This window comes from Pleurodeles waltl, chromosome 12, assembly GCF_031143425.1.
Source record: "Pleurodeles waltl isolate 20211129_DDA chromosome 12, aPleWal1.hap1.20221129, whole genome shotgun sequence".
Taxonomy (NCBI): Eukaryota; Metazoa; Chordata; class Amphibia; order Caudata; family Salamandridae; genus Pleurodeles; species Pleurodeles waltl.
In genome coordinates, this window is record NC_090451.1 from 489335048 (window position 1) to 489352020 (window position 16973).

Consider the following 16973-nt stretch of genomic DNA (forward strand, 5'->3'; position numbering starts at 1 on the left):
TAAGACCCCGCTACAGGGCCCTCATGCGTCAATGCACATGCATGACTAGGAGAATGCAGGAAGCCAGCAGTCCTACATATCTCACTTCTGATTGGAAAAGGGGAATCATATTCTGGATGCCGGCTATCCTCTGTAGAGGACGGACAGCACGGAGAAGGGTGGTATCCAGTACGGCCCTATGAACTTGGAAGGAACGCAGGCGGAATTTGGGCTCGTTGAACAACAGAGATGTTGACACAGGTGACACAAAACCAGCTCTGGCAAATTGGCTTTGAGAAGCCAGTTTCCCATGTACAGGAAGATCCGCATATCTAGCTTCGGAGATAGGATGCAACCACTGCCATCACCTTAGTGAAGACCTGTGTGTTGGTGGCAATTTAAAGAGTTGTACCACAAACTAGTAGTGCATAGAATCCACCACAAAGCGCAAGTACTTTAGATGGCACCGCAGGATAGTGATGTGGAAGTACGCATACTGCAGGCCCAGAGACACCATTCAGTCTTCAAGCTCCAACCCCAGTAGAACTTGAGCTTGGGTCAGCAACTTGGATTTCTCCTTTTTGAGAAATAAATAAAGGCTCCTGAGATCTAGAATGGGATGCAGGCTACAGTCCTTCTTAGGTACCAGGAAGTAATGTGCATAGCAACCTTGGCCTACTCCCTTGTCTGTCACTATCCTCAGATGTGGGTCCCAGGCTCACTATGCCACTCTATTCAAGCTAGCCTGGCTGATGAAGGGTGATTCCCTTAAACCGGTCCCTGGATACTTGTTTCCGGTTCAGGGAGGACATGGCCTGGCAGTTCGGGCTGGACTGTTCCCATGGGAAACAGGGTCAAGACTGATTTGCATGTGGCAGGGTCCAAACTAGGGTGGCATGGTGAGCAAAATAATTGATGGATTAAACCCAGATTTGTGACTGGGGGTGAATGTTTGATTGGTTCCGCATTCCGTCCATCATCGCCTGGGAGACTTACCTTTGGACTTTTTGGTTTTCTTGTGGTGTCTCCTTCACTTAGTGGACGAGGAAGGTGGACCCAGTCCGACGCCTGGGGATTTTTCTACAGATGAGGAATCTGTATGTGGAAGTATTCATCAGAACTAATATTTTGAATATTTCCTTTCTGAGTCCAATTATATAAGAATACTTTTTTCTGCTACATCGACCAGATGTACAAAGATTGTGTTGATTTGTTCTTCTGCTTTCTGTTGAGAGCTTTCATCAACTGGGGAGACAATTTCCCAGGCCAACCAATTCATAAGTGGAGGCATGTAAAATAGCTTAAGGGTTACTGAAGGAGGAGCCCTTTTGAACCTGATCAGCTTATATTCTTTAGTTTCTTACCATTGCAGAAGATGGTTGGTGAGGTTTTCACACCATCCTTTAACCCATGAATGCTTTAGAATGGAGGGGTTGAGTTAAAGTTACTACTTCTGAGTGGCAGTGTGTTTTTCAGATGTCATTTAAAGGTGAAATCCTTTGCTCTCTAAACTTCAAAGGCACACTGGTGTTACAGCATTTATATTGCTAACATGAGAAAAGTAATTCCTTCTGCTTCTTTCTGAAAGACCGCAGATGTCATACTGACTAAGAGCTACTGAACACATATTCCAAAGCTTTGGCACTTCCTCTACACGACTGACCTCCAGGATGTTACCAGCAACTGCTGAGGAACATTTAGAAGACAACAAGAGTTCGAGAAGAAGCTCTAAAAGGCAGTTTCAGTTTCTTCTTCGTGACAATTTTAGCTTTGTAATATTTAAAGTAAATGCTAAAATGCCAATGTGCAATTACGTAGGATCCCTTTATGAAACCAGAGATTTTAGCTTCAATAGAGAATCAAGGTGTAACTTTAGACTTCAAACACGAGATGGCATAGATGTGCAAACATTTCAATCTACAATATTGTAACATTGATTATGTTTCAAAATTAATTTTTAACACTGACTTTCACTAGCTGAATTCCTCTCATTGGAGACCTCTAAAGGCCGAGAAAAATGTGAAGGCTACAATCTACTGTCACCTTACCGGTTAAACAATATTTTAAAGGAACGCTTTAGAAAGATCACATTGTGTGACAAGCTCTAAGGCTGCACCGTGAATGCGGACACAGCAGTATTTCATCTATAAGAAGCCTGTGAACGTACAATTACAGTTTCCTTCTCCTTGGTGCATTGAAAACGAGACCAGAAAAAAGTTTGTCAGCAAAACTAATACAGGTCCCTTTAAACCCATCAAGTGTGTAATGGAAATAATATATAAGTGAGAAAAAAGTAGTCTGTCGGATGTCGTGAAAAGGTGTAAATTATTTTCTACCCCACATAATGACATCTTTGCTCCTCATGATTTGTTTTAACAGTGAATATAGCATCTATTGTGAACTGTTTTTTTTCTCAATTGAGTGCACTGCAGCTGTGGTTGGTACGGCATTGATTGTACTTTACGAAAAACATTCATATTATAATACAACACTGAAGCTAAATCACTTGGCAGCCACAAATATTTAACTTGGAAACTAAGGTGAGAGAAGAAATTTTTGCTGAAGCTCAATAAGAAATACACTTATCTACATAGCTCATGTAGCACTCACCCAGCACTCACGATGCCGACAAAGACACTAATTTAACCAATTTTTTGCCAAAATAGTCTGCAGTTATTCTTCCGAATATCACGTTGCACATTTTTCATAGCAAAACTGATTTGGACCATAGGCTGTTCATTTACACCTTCACCTAAATAGAGATGTAGTAACACTAAATCCTTACATATAAAACAAAACCTAGATATTTGAGCAAAAGAGAAATATAAATATCCTCATTATATTAAATGCTTTTGAAAACCTAACACTCAAATGATGCAGAATCACACTAACCAAATACCACTGTGCACCAGTAAGTATGAAACACTGGATGATCCAGGACTATTTCCATCCAAAAACAGGACACTTTTCACGCCCAAAGATCGAGGCATGACTCCATGTACAACTGTCTCTTACTCAACTTCATTCCACTGCAAAGTAAATGCCCTGCTACACAATTACAATGATGCTGTCTAATCTAGGTTTTTTGCGTCCATTCCGCATTCATAATCCTCACTTTACTAACAAATTACATTATTCTAAACATTCTGAATCCTCTCTTAGTCTTCTTCACTGCACTACCTATTAAAGAGCAGCAAGGAATGTCAGTGTAAGAACACCACTATTAAAACACTTCACACACCCAGATGATACTGCAAGTTAACATTCTTCCAATAAAATACTCTCTATGGTATAGTTTATTACTTACCTGCTAATGCTCTTCATTGTTTCATCGGGAAATAGAGCAAAATGTAATTGCAAATACAAAAACATACAAGAGGCTACATTAAAAAGACAGAGAAGTAACATGACATCAAATGTACTGGAAGTTGTGTGCCATAGGGATCGTAAGAAAAAGATACCTTCAACCATATGCAATAAAGATACTGCAAATTATGTGTCCTTAAAAACAGCACACTAAAGTTGGATTAGGTCTCCTTTGGCCATGGATTTCCTTGGTGCCTTGCAATATCCTAACTGCATGTAGGTGGGGTTCATTTATTCTATATATAAACATGTGGGAAAAGCACAACTTTTCAACAAGGTATACTGAATTGAACCCCAACGAGAAACAAATTACGATGTAAACATTTCAGTAGCTGCAAATGCTACATACGATGTTCTGCAGTTTACAACACATACTTTTAATATTCGGATCCGGTTTCTTGACAGATGCCATTGGCGAGGCACTGGTAGTGTTGGCAGGACCTGTTCGGCCTGGAGTTCTTGGAGATCCTGATGGCGCCCTCGCAGGAGATTCCTGTTGTAAATAAATGTGGTAAAACCAAATATTACAATTAATTAAAAAATTAACTGCATAAAGAAACAAACTTAATTTAGACTGTAGCCTCAACATTTTATTTGCGCTTCTTAAGTATTACATGCTGCACAGTATTTCTCAAAGGGCTGTCACAAAAGTGGAATCCATCACCGATTTCGGTGACAAAATACGGGAAGTAATGTACACTACAGCTACAAGGACAAAACAGAAATACAAAGTAACTTGAGATAAACAATTGCCCTCACTAGAATCACAACACAGCTGGAAATAAACGAAAATTGAGAGGGGGGACCGGAAAAATAAACATGCCTTTGTGGATACATCCTTCAATCACGCAATGACGCCTTGGGCCCCAACACTGGTAAGACGAGGGGGAACTAACAATTCTATGGAGGTCAGGGATACGTGAATATATGTATTACAATGCAAAATTCCTCTATTTTCACACAGTACCAGAGCAGTGCACCCACCAGAGTTGTTGCTGTGGTGGTGCTTAACTAAGAAAAATATTCCAAGGGCTCCTCTGCAAACCAATTTACTTCTACCAGTCTCCTGCTGAACGCTAGTAATGATGGAAAGCACTTCATTCAACTGCATGAAGTATATTTTTGTCTGATACTAGATATCAAGCCTTGATGGCAACTGACAACATTTTCAACTTCACATTCCCCACACCTGGCAGTTCTCCTTTCATTAGCAGTATCACTTGACTCAAGCCCAGAAAATATGGGAGCCGTTCTCCCACTTCTACTGAATTTCCCTTAAAAATATTATTCTTCAGCTTGCCCCTTCTGACTTACTTGTAAGTAATTTTCTTGTAGACCTGGTTCTGCATCGTAGGTATTTTTTATTGAAGTCACACATGTTAGAATAACTCCCTATAGCTTTTCTGGACCCCGGAACACTATCTCCACATATATCTGAGAGGGGGAGTAAAGTCCAGCATTTCCAATGCAGAGAAGCACTCTCCTCAGCCTAGTTAAGGCGGAGTTTCATAATGTTTAGGGCCGTTTTAAAAAACAAAACCACACACAAATATAATGAAGCACATAAAACTCAAAGTGCTACCTAGCACTTCTATAAAAAATGAAAAAGAAGCCACAAAGGCTTTAACATTCGAATATCTGAAAAGGCTATCTCACTAACACATATAGCCTGATACTTTAAGTTACTTGAGCGAAACAGCAGTGGGAATTCAGGACACAGTGGGTGTTTTTCATGGATTTTCTGTCAGAAAAAATATTTTGATCCACTTTGATCAAATACTATATTTCCAAGGAAGCTCCTAAAGTTTTTTTATTGCCCTTTCTGACACTTTTTTCTTTCTTGATGCGTTCCCTTTGTGGTAAGGCTGTGTTAAGGTTGCTACAGACCAACATCAGGTGTGTGTGGTTTGCTTCTCTGCATTTTACACAACTAAAGAGTACGAGTTTTGCAAAAAAAAAATGAAAAAAACATTGAATTGTGGCGAAGATATCAGACTGAGATGTAAGCTGAAGGGCATCAGCTCCAAGGATGCTACGAAGAAGAGTGAAAGAGCCTCCAATCATGTATTCACGTGCCTCAGCCCCAAAGGCCTCTCACAGAGAACGGCTGTGATTGTTCAAGGATCAATGTCTGCTTTGAAACCCCAACATCACTCAGCATCAGGTACATTTTTAAGTATCAAGGCACTCAAGAACACATTGCATGACTTGCCGGTTCGCGCAGCATCATACCACGCAATGTAAGTACATCACTTAACATCGAATGAATCAACATTCAAACCTCTTGTTCAACGGGAAATCAAACAACTTATAATAAAAGCAACAGCTGTCGCCTCTGCCAACCAGGACCCTAGCAAATTTTGTTACTTGATTTTTACAATGCTAGAGGATGATGTACTAAATTTCCCATTAAAACCTCTCCAACAGCCTTAACTTCAAGCTCCAAAATCCATTTTGGTCTCGAGCTAAATGCCTGTCTCTGTTCTGAAAATGGCCACCTACTCCTCCCTAGTTGCAGAGGACCAATGCTTCCAACAATGTAACCATACATTTGTGGCATTTAAAGCAGTCGACTCATATGCTCTGCATATCTATTATTGGGCCCATACGTTTGCAAGTTCTTATACTTCGAATTTGTTTTCAAGTCACAAGACCTGTTGTGATCCCCGCTTGGTCCACAATGGAAAAGGAAAAAGACTTCACTTGAGATTCTTTTACTCTTTTCCATTAAAAAAAGGCCACCCTTCAAGACAGAAACTCTATGTCACAGGAATAGAGTGCTTTAAAAAAGGTGGGCCCACGAGCCATGCGAGGACCACATTTTAGTTCCAAATATGGACCAGAGGTGTTTTCAGAGCTATGACTTATAGGTCTTCCATGAATGGATTTAAAGAGGGACGAATGCTCTCTGTATTGCATGTGTGCCGCAACTGTAGTTAAATGTAAAAGGATGGAAGTGTAAACCAATGCAGCATTCTGCAAATCCTCCCATAGTTTTAGGTACCTATATTCGAGAATCTCAGGTACAAGATCCCTAGCGTGAGTAACCACTGTTGACGTAGATGCTAAGTGAAGGTCCAGCCTGAGTAGCAGTTTCTCATATGGGCTCACTTACATCTCAAGGATCATGGAGTACCAGAGTTGCCTGACTCTCTTCGGTGCCATTACGAAGAGGGTCATGGACACTTGGCTTATTTTCCTCACCCCATATGGCATGAGTGAGAGATGAAAATGTGGACGCAATTATCACAGACCACTTCCTCCATTGTACATTGCCTCTGGACTTTGAGTATGCGTATCTGGGTGTAAGGTTTTAGCTCTTTGCATTTCGTAGGAGTCCTCCATTGATTGTTGCTGTCCACCATAGAAAAGTGCTCCGAGTTATGGCTTTACCAACACTGCATCCTCCCAATGACCTTTCACTTGTGGCTGCTGTCTTGTGAGGCACTCTTGCCGCGGATGCATGTGTGGTTTGGTGTGTGGCACTATTGTGATACATGAAAACAATATGTGCAGCAACCTCATCACCGTTCTTACATTAAAAGGATGTCCCATCTGAAAAAGTGGAAATAGTTTTTGGAATAACATCACTCTTGGCTGTGTTACACCTTCATAATGACAGCACGGAGGATCGTCCCTAAGAGGAGGGAGATCTGCAGGGTTCAAAGTGTGATTTTTTTGGCACGGATGTGTACCCTACCAGTGGAGCAAAACTCAGCTGTCTGAACGTGTGTCCAATGAAAGAGCTACTTACCTTCAGTAACAATTTTTCTGGTTCATACTCTCACAGCAGATTCTTCACCTTTTGACTATCCCAAGCATCAGACTGAATCTGAAAACTTTGAAATAGCTCTCTATCTGCAGGTTCCGCTTCGGCACTAGAAGCGGCACCATTGTGACATCGGTGGAGCAATAGAAAAACACCTCATCTGTGCCTTGATGTCAGTTTTCCTATCTATTTTTACATGCCTTCCAGGTAAACAAGATGATAACGTCATCAGCTGAGTACGGCGCAGTACTATTTTTAAGGGACCTTTTTGAAATGATCAATGTAGTAACCACCCATGAAAACGGGGAGGAGGGCTACTTGGTGAAGAATCTGCAGGTAGACAGAGTATCCACCAGAAAGATAGTTATTGAAGGTAAGTACATTTCCTTTCTGTGGACGCTTCTGTCTGCAGATCCCTCCCCTTTTGAACAGATTCCCCAAGCAGTACCTAACTAGGAGGTGGGTGAATGGCAGGTTAAATTAATAAGTTGTGAAGGACAGAAGATGTGAAGTGACCTTCCTTTTGCACCTCCGAGTCCAGGCAATAATGCTTTGCAAACATTTAAAGAGAAGCCCAAGTTGCCACTTTGCAGATCTCTGCAACCAGGACTCCCCTTGCTAGGGCAGGCGTGGAAAATGTAACCCTGTTTGAAGTGATCCCTGATACCTTCTGGAGGTTACTTGTGAGCTAAATACAGCATATTTTGCTGCATAGGATGGTCCACTTCAACAGCATATCATTGAGAACCGCCCTGCCCTTCATTTTGCCTACATAGCTGATGAACAGCTTGTAAGCCATCTGAATTCTTTGGTTCTCTCAATATAGAATCTGAACTCTCTTTTGGGGTTCTCTATTCCTTTTTCATAGAATGTGTGGGGAGGGGAGAGAATGTTGTTAAGGTGATGGAAGGGCATATCCATCTTGGGCAAGAAAGCACCCAGAGTTCTGAGACCCAACTTGTCAGGAAAGAAAGCAGTAAAAGAAGGCTTGACCCTCAGCAGCTCACTAACGTGTCGCTGAAATGATGGCTACAAGAAAAACTGTCTTGAGAGTAAGCAGTTACATCTGACAACTGTGTAGTGGTTTCTAACGGGGAACACATAAAAAATGTGGGAATTTTTTTTAGGTCCCATTGCAGCATTATAAAAGGAGAGGGAGAAAACTTGTTGATGAGGCCCTTCTGAAACCTCATGACTTTTGATCGCCTGAATAGAGGTAGCAGGTCCGGAAAACAGAAAAGCTCAACATGAAGATAAATAGCCCCTAACTATCCCTTCTGCACACCCCTATTGTGTCAACAGAGAATATTGCAGGATATCTGACAATTGAGTTTGAGGAGCGTCTACTGAATTGTCCATACACCACCTCAGTAACTTAACTCATCTGCCAGAGTACACTGTTTTGGTAGAGTGTTTTTGCACACAAGATAACATCCACCACTTCAAGAGGTAAAAATAATTCAGGTTACCGCTCAATCTCCAGGCATGAAGGTGGCAACCCTGAAGGTTGGGGGCAGGACTTGTTCTTTGGACTGCAAGAGGCATTCTAACCTGTGAGGGAGATGGAGTGGAGGGCACAGGGAGAGGTCTCACACATACCCTTCTTGGACCATCCGGGGGTTATAAATATTACTTGGGCAACTCTTCATCAGATCCTTAGGAATCAAGAGCATGGGTGGAAATACTTAGTGAAGCATACAATTCCACAAGTGAAACGCGTCCCCCGCCACCCCTCCAATGCTTCCTGCAACATATACTAGAAGGCACTGAACATCAGGCAGTAAGTGTTGTCGCCTGTGGCAAAGAGATCCATCAGGGACATGCCTCAAAGATTGAAAATGTGATGGACTACCTCTGGATGAGATATGCACTAGAGATTGGCAAGATAATGACGACTGAGATTGTATGTTCAAGCATTCATCACTCTGACCAGCTGGTTAGATACCAACCAGAGGTGATGTTCGTGCACCAAGGTCCTGAGCCACAGAGCCTCCCACCAGAGATGTGGCCCCCAAACCCTCTTGTTTCTTTATGCACCACATCAAGGTCGTACGGTCTGTCAAGATTTGGGCAGACTGGCTGCGAAGGGACAGGAAGGCTTTGAGTGGCATCTGAATTATTTTAAGTTCCAGGAGATTTTTATTTTTACCTGCTCATATGGAGGCAAAAGACCCCTGTTCTCCAGATGGCCTCCCTACAATAGTAGAAGCATCTTATAAGTGTAGCTACTGCTGGCGGGGTTTGGAAGGCTTCCCTTGCACCAGATTGCCTTCTAAGCTCCACCACATAAAATCCACTGCTGTGTCCCTGGAGATCATTATTCAATACAGAAGATCTCTGCCAAGCTCGGACCACTGTTTGTGGAGACACCATGGGGGGCTCTCATGCCAATGTGCGTGAGTGACTAGCAGAATGCAGGAAGCTCTCAGACCTAGCAGGCATAAGACTATCAGGGCTGTGCTACGTTCTGAAACATAGAATCATAGCATGAATGTTGTGAACTCTCTATGGAGGGGGAAGGGCTCTACTTGATATAGTGTCCACTTCTGCCACTTTGATTAGGATCTGCTGAAAGGGCACATACTGAAATTTTGGCTTGGTGGTAGAAAAGCCCAAGTTGAACAACAGAGCTTTTGTGACCTGTAGGTGGTGCATCACCATCTCTCCGGATCTGCCATGAGGTGCTCTTCACATAAATAACTCAAGACCTGCATTCCTAATCGGCTGAGAGGGAGAGCACCCACTGCTATCAACTTTGTGAAGACCTCTGAAGCCGAAGTTTGGCCAAAAGGAAGGACCTCAAACTGACAGTATGCTGATCTGAGTGTAAAGTGAAGATACTTCCTCTGCGACTGCAGAATTGGTATGTGGAAATACGCATTCTGAAGGTTGACCGACAACATCCAGTCTTCCGCTTCCAGCGAAAGTTAACACTTCAGCCTCTGACAGCTTTTTATATTTCTTCTTCAGTTCAAAACCCTGAGGTTTAGGGTGGGATGAAGTCCGCCATCCTTTTTTGGGACCAGGAAATACCAGGAGGTACAACCTTGGCCCCATTACTGTTCTGGCAACATCTACACCACTCCTTTCTGTGATAACATTTCTACCTCCTGTTGGAGGATCTGAATTTGGTTAGATGGAGGGGTGGGAGAAGGAGGAGGAATGAGTGGAGCTGCCTGCCTGCTGAAAAGTTAGGTTGTACACCCTTTTCGCAATTTGTAAAACCCATTGGTCTGAAGTGATGGCCCTGCAGGAATGTTTAAAAGAGGATACCCATGCTCCAACTGGCACTTTGGGGTCCAACAAGAGGGAACTAGAGCTGCTTTCCTGCAGTGGCTGAAGATAAGGATGAGGAAGAAAGAACGAGAGGCAGAAAACAACCTCTATCCTTGCTGTATTCCACCTATTGCCTCTTCAGTGGGTTGGTTTGCTTTTGCTGCAGAGAGGCTTGAAAGTGGGCTCTGTTGTGTTTTGAGGCTGAGGAACCTTACAATAACTTTCCTCTCTTTGAAACTCTTGAGGGCAGAATCAGCTTTCTCCTGAATTTGTTATCTTTTCATAGATTCACATGTGACCCAGCCTCCTTTACAATTTGAGCAAAAAAAAAAAAAGAGAAGTTAGTGCAGAGGAAACATGATAACTATACTCCAGTGTTCTGAAATCTGAACTTGCTGTGTTGGGTGAGAAGGAAATGCTATACTTTGCTCTGATTTGTTGTTTTATAAAGAGGTGGCTAGGCAACTGTTGTTGACTACAGTACTGCTCACTGTATTTATCATGGGACTACCAGATCAATGAGGATTCAAGGATATGAATTTATGAAAGATGCCAATACTGGAGAAACTCATTTTCAGATAAGTATGTTTTTTCTTCTTGTGTCTAGGCGGGAGTATTCTTTTATGAATTTGGTAAAGATTCCTACAATGCAGAATGGTTTGGCTTTGAAGCAAACAATGTCTTATCCTTGCTCCGTGGGTATCCTGTTCAGCTAGGGGTGAGACTGGAAACTGCTTTTACAGCAGGGTAAAATATTAAGCTTTTATGAGCTGTTGTGGCCTACCAATGTGTAAGTGGCACATGGCATTCCCTCTTGTGCCCTTTTTTCCACCAGTCTGTGTGGATAGGAATCTATTTTCCTTGTGCTTGTTTTTACCCAGTCCCTTACTCTATTTGACTCTAGATTTTTTGCTGTGCTTTCCATCAGTCGTCGTCCTCCTTCAGGTCAGCCAAGAGTTGCAGGCCTCCGGCTTTAAGCCATGCATTTGGTGCCACTGAACAAGGCTGGACCTTCAGACCTGGAGCAGTGAAAGGAAATATCTAATTTCTCCGAGTCCTTTGTGGAGCTGGCTCTAGTATTTGTGTCCATGCTGCATACTGTGCTCCCACTTCTTCCTGTTATGCGAGTGCAAAGGTGAAGGCCAGAGAAACTGCCTTGTTTGCTGACCTATGTCCAAGTAGAATTAACAATGTCTCCGGTGCAACCTGTTCAATCCCTGGTGCAGCTTCTGAGACATGAGTGCAGTGGCACTAGTCCCTTGATTTAGTGGTCCTGCTTACTCCAATTAAGAGGCAGGCCTGAGCTTTAGTGCATTGTGGGACACATTCACCTGGTCAGTGGCATTTTAGTGGAATGTGCCCAGCAGAAAGATATGCTGGTTATTAGTGTGGCCTCCTTCACACGTATTTTGCCTAGGACTAAGTCCCCAATGCTGCAACTTGTTTGTTGTCTCGTCCTCTTACCAGTTGTCAGTTACCACTGATGTTATCCACAGGTTGATATTAGTAGAGCAAGTATGTAAGATAAAAGTACATTTATGGGGACTCTTTTATTCCTATGGCCCCTTCCCTTTATCGGTGTCTGCCTGTGGATCCTATGTCATCTTTCAGAAATTTCACACTGATTAGCTTATTTCAAGTTGTCAGATTGTTCCAAGGGTATACATGTATGCAGGATGGGTTGTGCCTCATACACCATAACCATGAGAAAGTGATGCCAGCACACAAAGCTCTGCATTTAAACATCTACAGAAACAGCGTCTGGTCCCACCAATACGTGTCAGGTTTTCCCACAGGTTTAGAGCCTGTAGATGCACTAGCAAGGTTGTCCTCCTAAAGGTGATATCTTTGTTCTCTGTTTGTAGTGTCGGTTCTTGAGTTTTGTTAGAGGTGTGGTTCTACAGCCATTACCTCGTATTTATATGTATAAATACATGGTAGTGGATTCACAGATAGACTGTTTTACCAAAAGACAATTAATAATCAAATATTACCATATTGCTTAAAAATAATCTACACCTATTCCCAGATTTTTTTAAAAAGATCAAAATCACAAGCTTTTCTAAATAACACTTTTGTAATACAACACTTCTATAAGCGATGTGCATTAAAACACATAGTAAAAGCATATATGCATCAAAAGACAATTAATCAAATATCACAATACTGCTCAAAAATAATCTACAACTATTCCCAGACTTCAAAAAAATAATAAAGATCAAATCATAGGTAATTGTAAGTAACAGTTTTGTAATACAGCAATTCTATAAGCGTTGTGCATTAAAACACAGGATAAAAGCATAAATGCACAAGACACATAAAAGTATCCCTAAAATTGCAGGAAAAATCAGTGTGCATCCTCAGATTCCCAAATAAATAATAAAATGGGATTTTCGGGACATAATCAGTTGGGATGGGAGCCACTAGAGGTACTAAAAAAAGAGACCAGAGCACAGTAAGTACAATATCAGATATCAACAGTGTGCTGAACTAAAGATATCAGAGTCAAAATCAGAAGAAAATGATTAATATGCAAAAACTATATCGGCATTAATTGAACAGAATGATTTAACAAAATTGTTAACCCCGACCAAGAGAGATCCTCATTGGAATTCACAAAATGATATGTAATTATATCAAAAGTAGCCCGGCATCTGCATCATAGGAACTTCATTTAAAGTCCTAAATGCAAGATTAAATTGCCCCCCTTTGTGTGACTCTGGAACACTTCAACTCCACATATATAACAGAGAAGGTGACGAGGATTCACATTACCCGAGGGCCACCTAAACCGCCAAGAAGCCTTCAACATGGGTTGCTGAGCCATGCATCACTGGCATTGTTAAGCAGGTTTCAGAACAGAAGTTGACAAAATTCCAGCCAGACTGGTCTGAGGACAGTACTGAAAGAACCCTCAGCATTGAGGTCGTATTCCAGCGAGGAACTTCTGGTGCCTCAGCTCCTGGACATTCTGGAATTGAGGCAGAAGATCTAAATCTACTTCTTCATGGAGAAGATCCTCACCAGGCGTCCCTCACAAGAGCACTCGCACATCCCCAATGTGTATCCCCAAGAAAATAACACTTGCCTAGGAGGAAGAGCCTTCCTTTGAGCCTTTCACCCTTCTCTTTCTCTCTGACCAAGAAACACATGTCAGGGGAAGGCGACAGAGGTTTTCCCTCCACCTGTAGGAAGGGACTAACATTAACAGTGGTACAGCAGGGGTACTTTCCAGAGTTCCATGCCACTCAATCAAAATTCTGCCTCAGTGCCATGTCCTCAGCTGGGAAAATCTCCAGCTGCTCAAGAAGGAGGTGCAGGTGCTTCTCAGAAAGGGTGTCCCCACATCAGCAAGGCAAAGGAATGCACCCCACTGCTCCAACTAGGGGAGTTCATGGCAGCAATCTGTTTAAGATGCCTATTTTCACAACCCATGCATCTAGCCTACCACTGGTACCTACGCTTCATAGTAATTGGCCGGCACTACCAGTTAAAAGTTCTCCCCATTTAAGTCACTACCGCTCCAAGGGTGTTTGCACAGTGCTTGGTGGTGCAGCTGAACAGAAACATCATTCATGTCTTTCTGTACTTAGGCAACTGGCTGGTAAAGAGCAGCAGCAGAGAGAAATTTTGGATGGATGCTTCTACCTGCATATTCCTCACCTTTTAAATATCCAAGACGTCAGACTAAGTTGGGAAACTTTTCAGCATCTCTCCATGCTATGGAACATAGGACACTGGCTCCAGTTTGGCTCTTTGGATCCAGCTCGGGCTTTGGAAAGTATCTCCTTAAACTCCTGTGGGATGTGTAATAATTGGAATTCGTTGAATTCAGAAGCCAAGATGACAAGTTCAGAGAGCGAGAATCTGAGTGAAGTTTTGTGCATTGTGGTCAGACAGTAAAGTTGGTGTTTGTTCTAACAGTATTCGTTGTTGTTCCAATAGAAGAAGCTGCATGAGCCAATCTAGGCCAAAAAAGAGCTATGAGGATTATTTGGAATGGTTCCCTTCGCCTTATTGACAATACTGTTGGTATCAATGAGATCAGGGAAAATGCACATGCAAAGGTATCTGACCAGTTAAGCAAAAGGCCATTCCCCCATGAATCCAGTAGGTGATGCCTGTTGGCGTAAAACTGGCATTTCTTGTATCAGTTGGTAGTAAAAAGGTCTAGTTTTGGTTGGTCCCATTTCCAGAATATTTTCTGTAACCTTTGTTGTTCTGCTGAGACTGTCGGCCCAGAGGTTCAACAGGCCTAGTGGGTGCCCCCCACTTTGTCTGGATATGATGTTGTATCGCCCATTTCCATATTTTTATGCTTCGTTGGACAAGGAATGGGATTGTGCCACCCCTTGTTTGTTGAAATACATACTGGTTATATTGTCTGTTCTTATCAAAACTGACAAGCTACTTATTTATGGTAGAAAGGAGTGGAGTCCTAACAAGATTGCCTTTAATTCCAGGATATTGATGCGAGTCCTGGTCTCTTTTTCTGTCCATTTTCCACTCACTTGCAACTCTTAAGTGTGCATCCCAGCCTTCCAAGGATGCATCTATTGTCATTACAAAATGCATCTTCTTTTGTAGAAAGGACAGTCCCAATTGCTGTGTTTTTGTACTGAAGCTACCATGTGAACACCTTTTCCATTTGAGGAGTTACCAGTAACCAGTCTTCAAACGTACCTGTCGACTTTAACCACTGCCTTTTTAATGCCTCTTGAAATGGCCTCATATGAAGTTGGCTGTGTGGGATCAAATGAATGCATAATGACATCATCCCTAAAAAGGCCTTGATGATTCTCAATATGTTTTTTTTTCTTTTTGTAGGCGTGTCACCATGGCTATTAAGCGGGACTATCTTTCTTCTGTCTGGAAGGCCAAGATTTTTGAAAAGTTTAACAGTAGCTGCTGCTCCCTCTGCAGTTGGTTGAGAAGTTCTTGTCTTGATTAACCAGTAGTCTAATAAGGCAATATTTAATAGCCTTTTTTCCTGAGATGGGCAGCCAATGGTGCACTTGGTAAAGATTCTGGAAGCAGGTTTCAGACCGAGAAGGAGGGGTTTGAATTGATAATTACGATTTGATACTTTGACTCCTAGAAATGTTCGATCTGTAGGGTAATAGGTATATGAAAGTATGCGTCCTATTGATCCAGAGATGTCCTGAAGTGTTTATGTCTAAGAAATTGTAGTGTTTCCTGCAGCATTAACCTACGAAACTTGGCTTCTTTAAATATTTGTTGAGGTTTTGAAGAATCAATATTGGCCTCCATTCTTTTTTCTTATGAGGAAGAAATGAGTGAATAATCCCAAGCTCTGTTCCCTTTGGGAACTACTTCTATCACTCACTTCCTTCATTAGCACAATATCTATTTCCTTCTGCAACAGATGCGGATGTCAGTGTTTTACTTCAAGTGGTGGTGTCCTAGGAGATCTTTCTACAAATTCTAATGTGTGACTGCAATTTAACGGATCTAACACCCATCAGTCAGATGTGGTGCTGGCCCAATCATTGTAATGGTGAAAGATCAGGCTGTATCTATGTGTAACTCTATGATACATAATACCCAGAAATATGTCACTGTCTTCTGGCAGAGGACTGACCCTCTCATTTCCTTTGTCCTGGTTTCCTGCCCTCTAACAAGGCGCTTGTCTATGATAAGCTGTTGCTGCTGGTGCTCTATATTGTTGCTGGTAAGGTTGTTTGTATTACAATTGCTATGTACCGTATTGTTGGTATCTATGTGGTTGATAAGCTCCTCTGTAGGAGTACATGCCCTTTCCTTGAACTCCTCAAAAGGACTGCGATCATCTTTGATGTAAGGCACCTAGATATTTTGCTGTCTCCGTGTCTCGCTTCATGGACTACAGTGCTTCATTAATGTTCCAACCAAATAGGAACTCACCATCGTATGGCATGTCTCCGATTCTATTTTGTACTTCCGGTCTAAAGAAATCTGCCCTCGGCCATCCTTGCCTTCACAGTACAGTTGCTCCTCCCAACTTTTTAAAACCCGTCGCTGATGTGTCCTTGGGGACGCCAATGATTGCAGAGGATGTTTTTTTTTCTCCTACTTGTAGAATTACTTTTGCCTCCACTTTCTTATTTTCCACTAGGTGTTAGACACACAAATCTATATTGGACCACATCTAACTATCATATCTTGCTAGAATTGCCAGAGAATTTGAGGCTCTAATGGCAGTAGCAGCAGTCGCAGAGGAACACTTTCCAATGTTACCTAGTTTCTTTATCTTTATCTGGAGGAGCAGTATATGGTACTGACATGTTTCTAGACCTTCTTTGAGTGGCTTGTGTAACAACAGAATATGCCTGAGGGTGACATAGCAAACATACCAAAGTGTCATCAGCCGTTTTATATTCTTTGTCCAATCACAGGAATACTGCTAAGGTTGTGGCTGGTGTTTTCATAATTTTTTTCCTAAATGTGATCTATTAAAGGGGGTTGCTTTCACAGTGTTTCTGGCAGGCTCTTTAAACTCAAAGTTAACAATCAGTCTCCTCTGCCGTAACAGGCAAGTCAAAACTTTATGATGCTCTTTGTACAAGATGATAAAAAACATCTA

At 42.0% G+C, this 16973-nt stretch overlaps 1 protein-coding gene across 2 annotated transcripts in view; it reads right to left on the reverse strand.

Annotated features, from left to right (window-relative positions):
* Window positions 1-16973, reverse strand: part of DYNC1LI2 (dynein cytoplasmic 1 light intermediate chain 2) — a 306588-nt gene that overhangs the window by 36227 nt on the left and 253388 nt on the right. For both annotated transcript variants that reach the window (XM_069217186.1, XM_069217187.1), the window contains exon 11: window positions 3721-3838. In XM_069217186.1, coding sequence (XP_069073287.1) covers window positions 3721-3838 — 118 coding nt within the window. The remainder of the gene's footprint in view (window positions 1-3720; window positions 3839-16973) is intronic.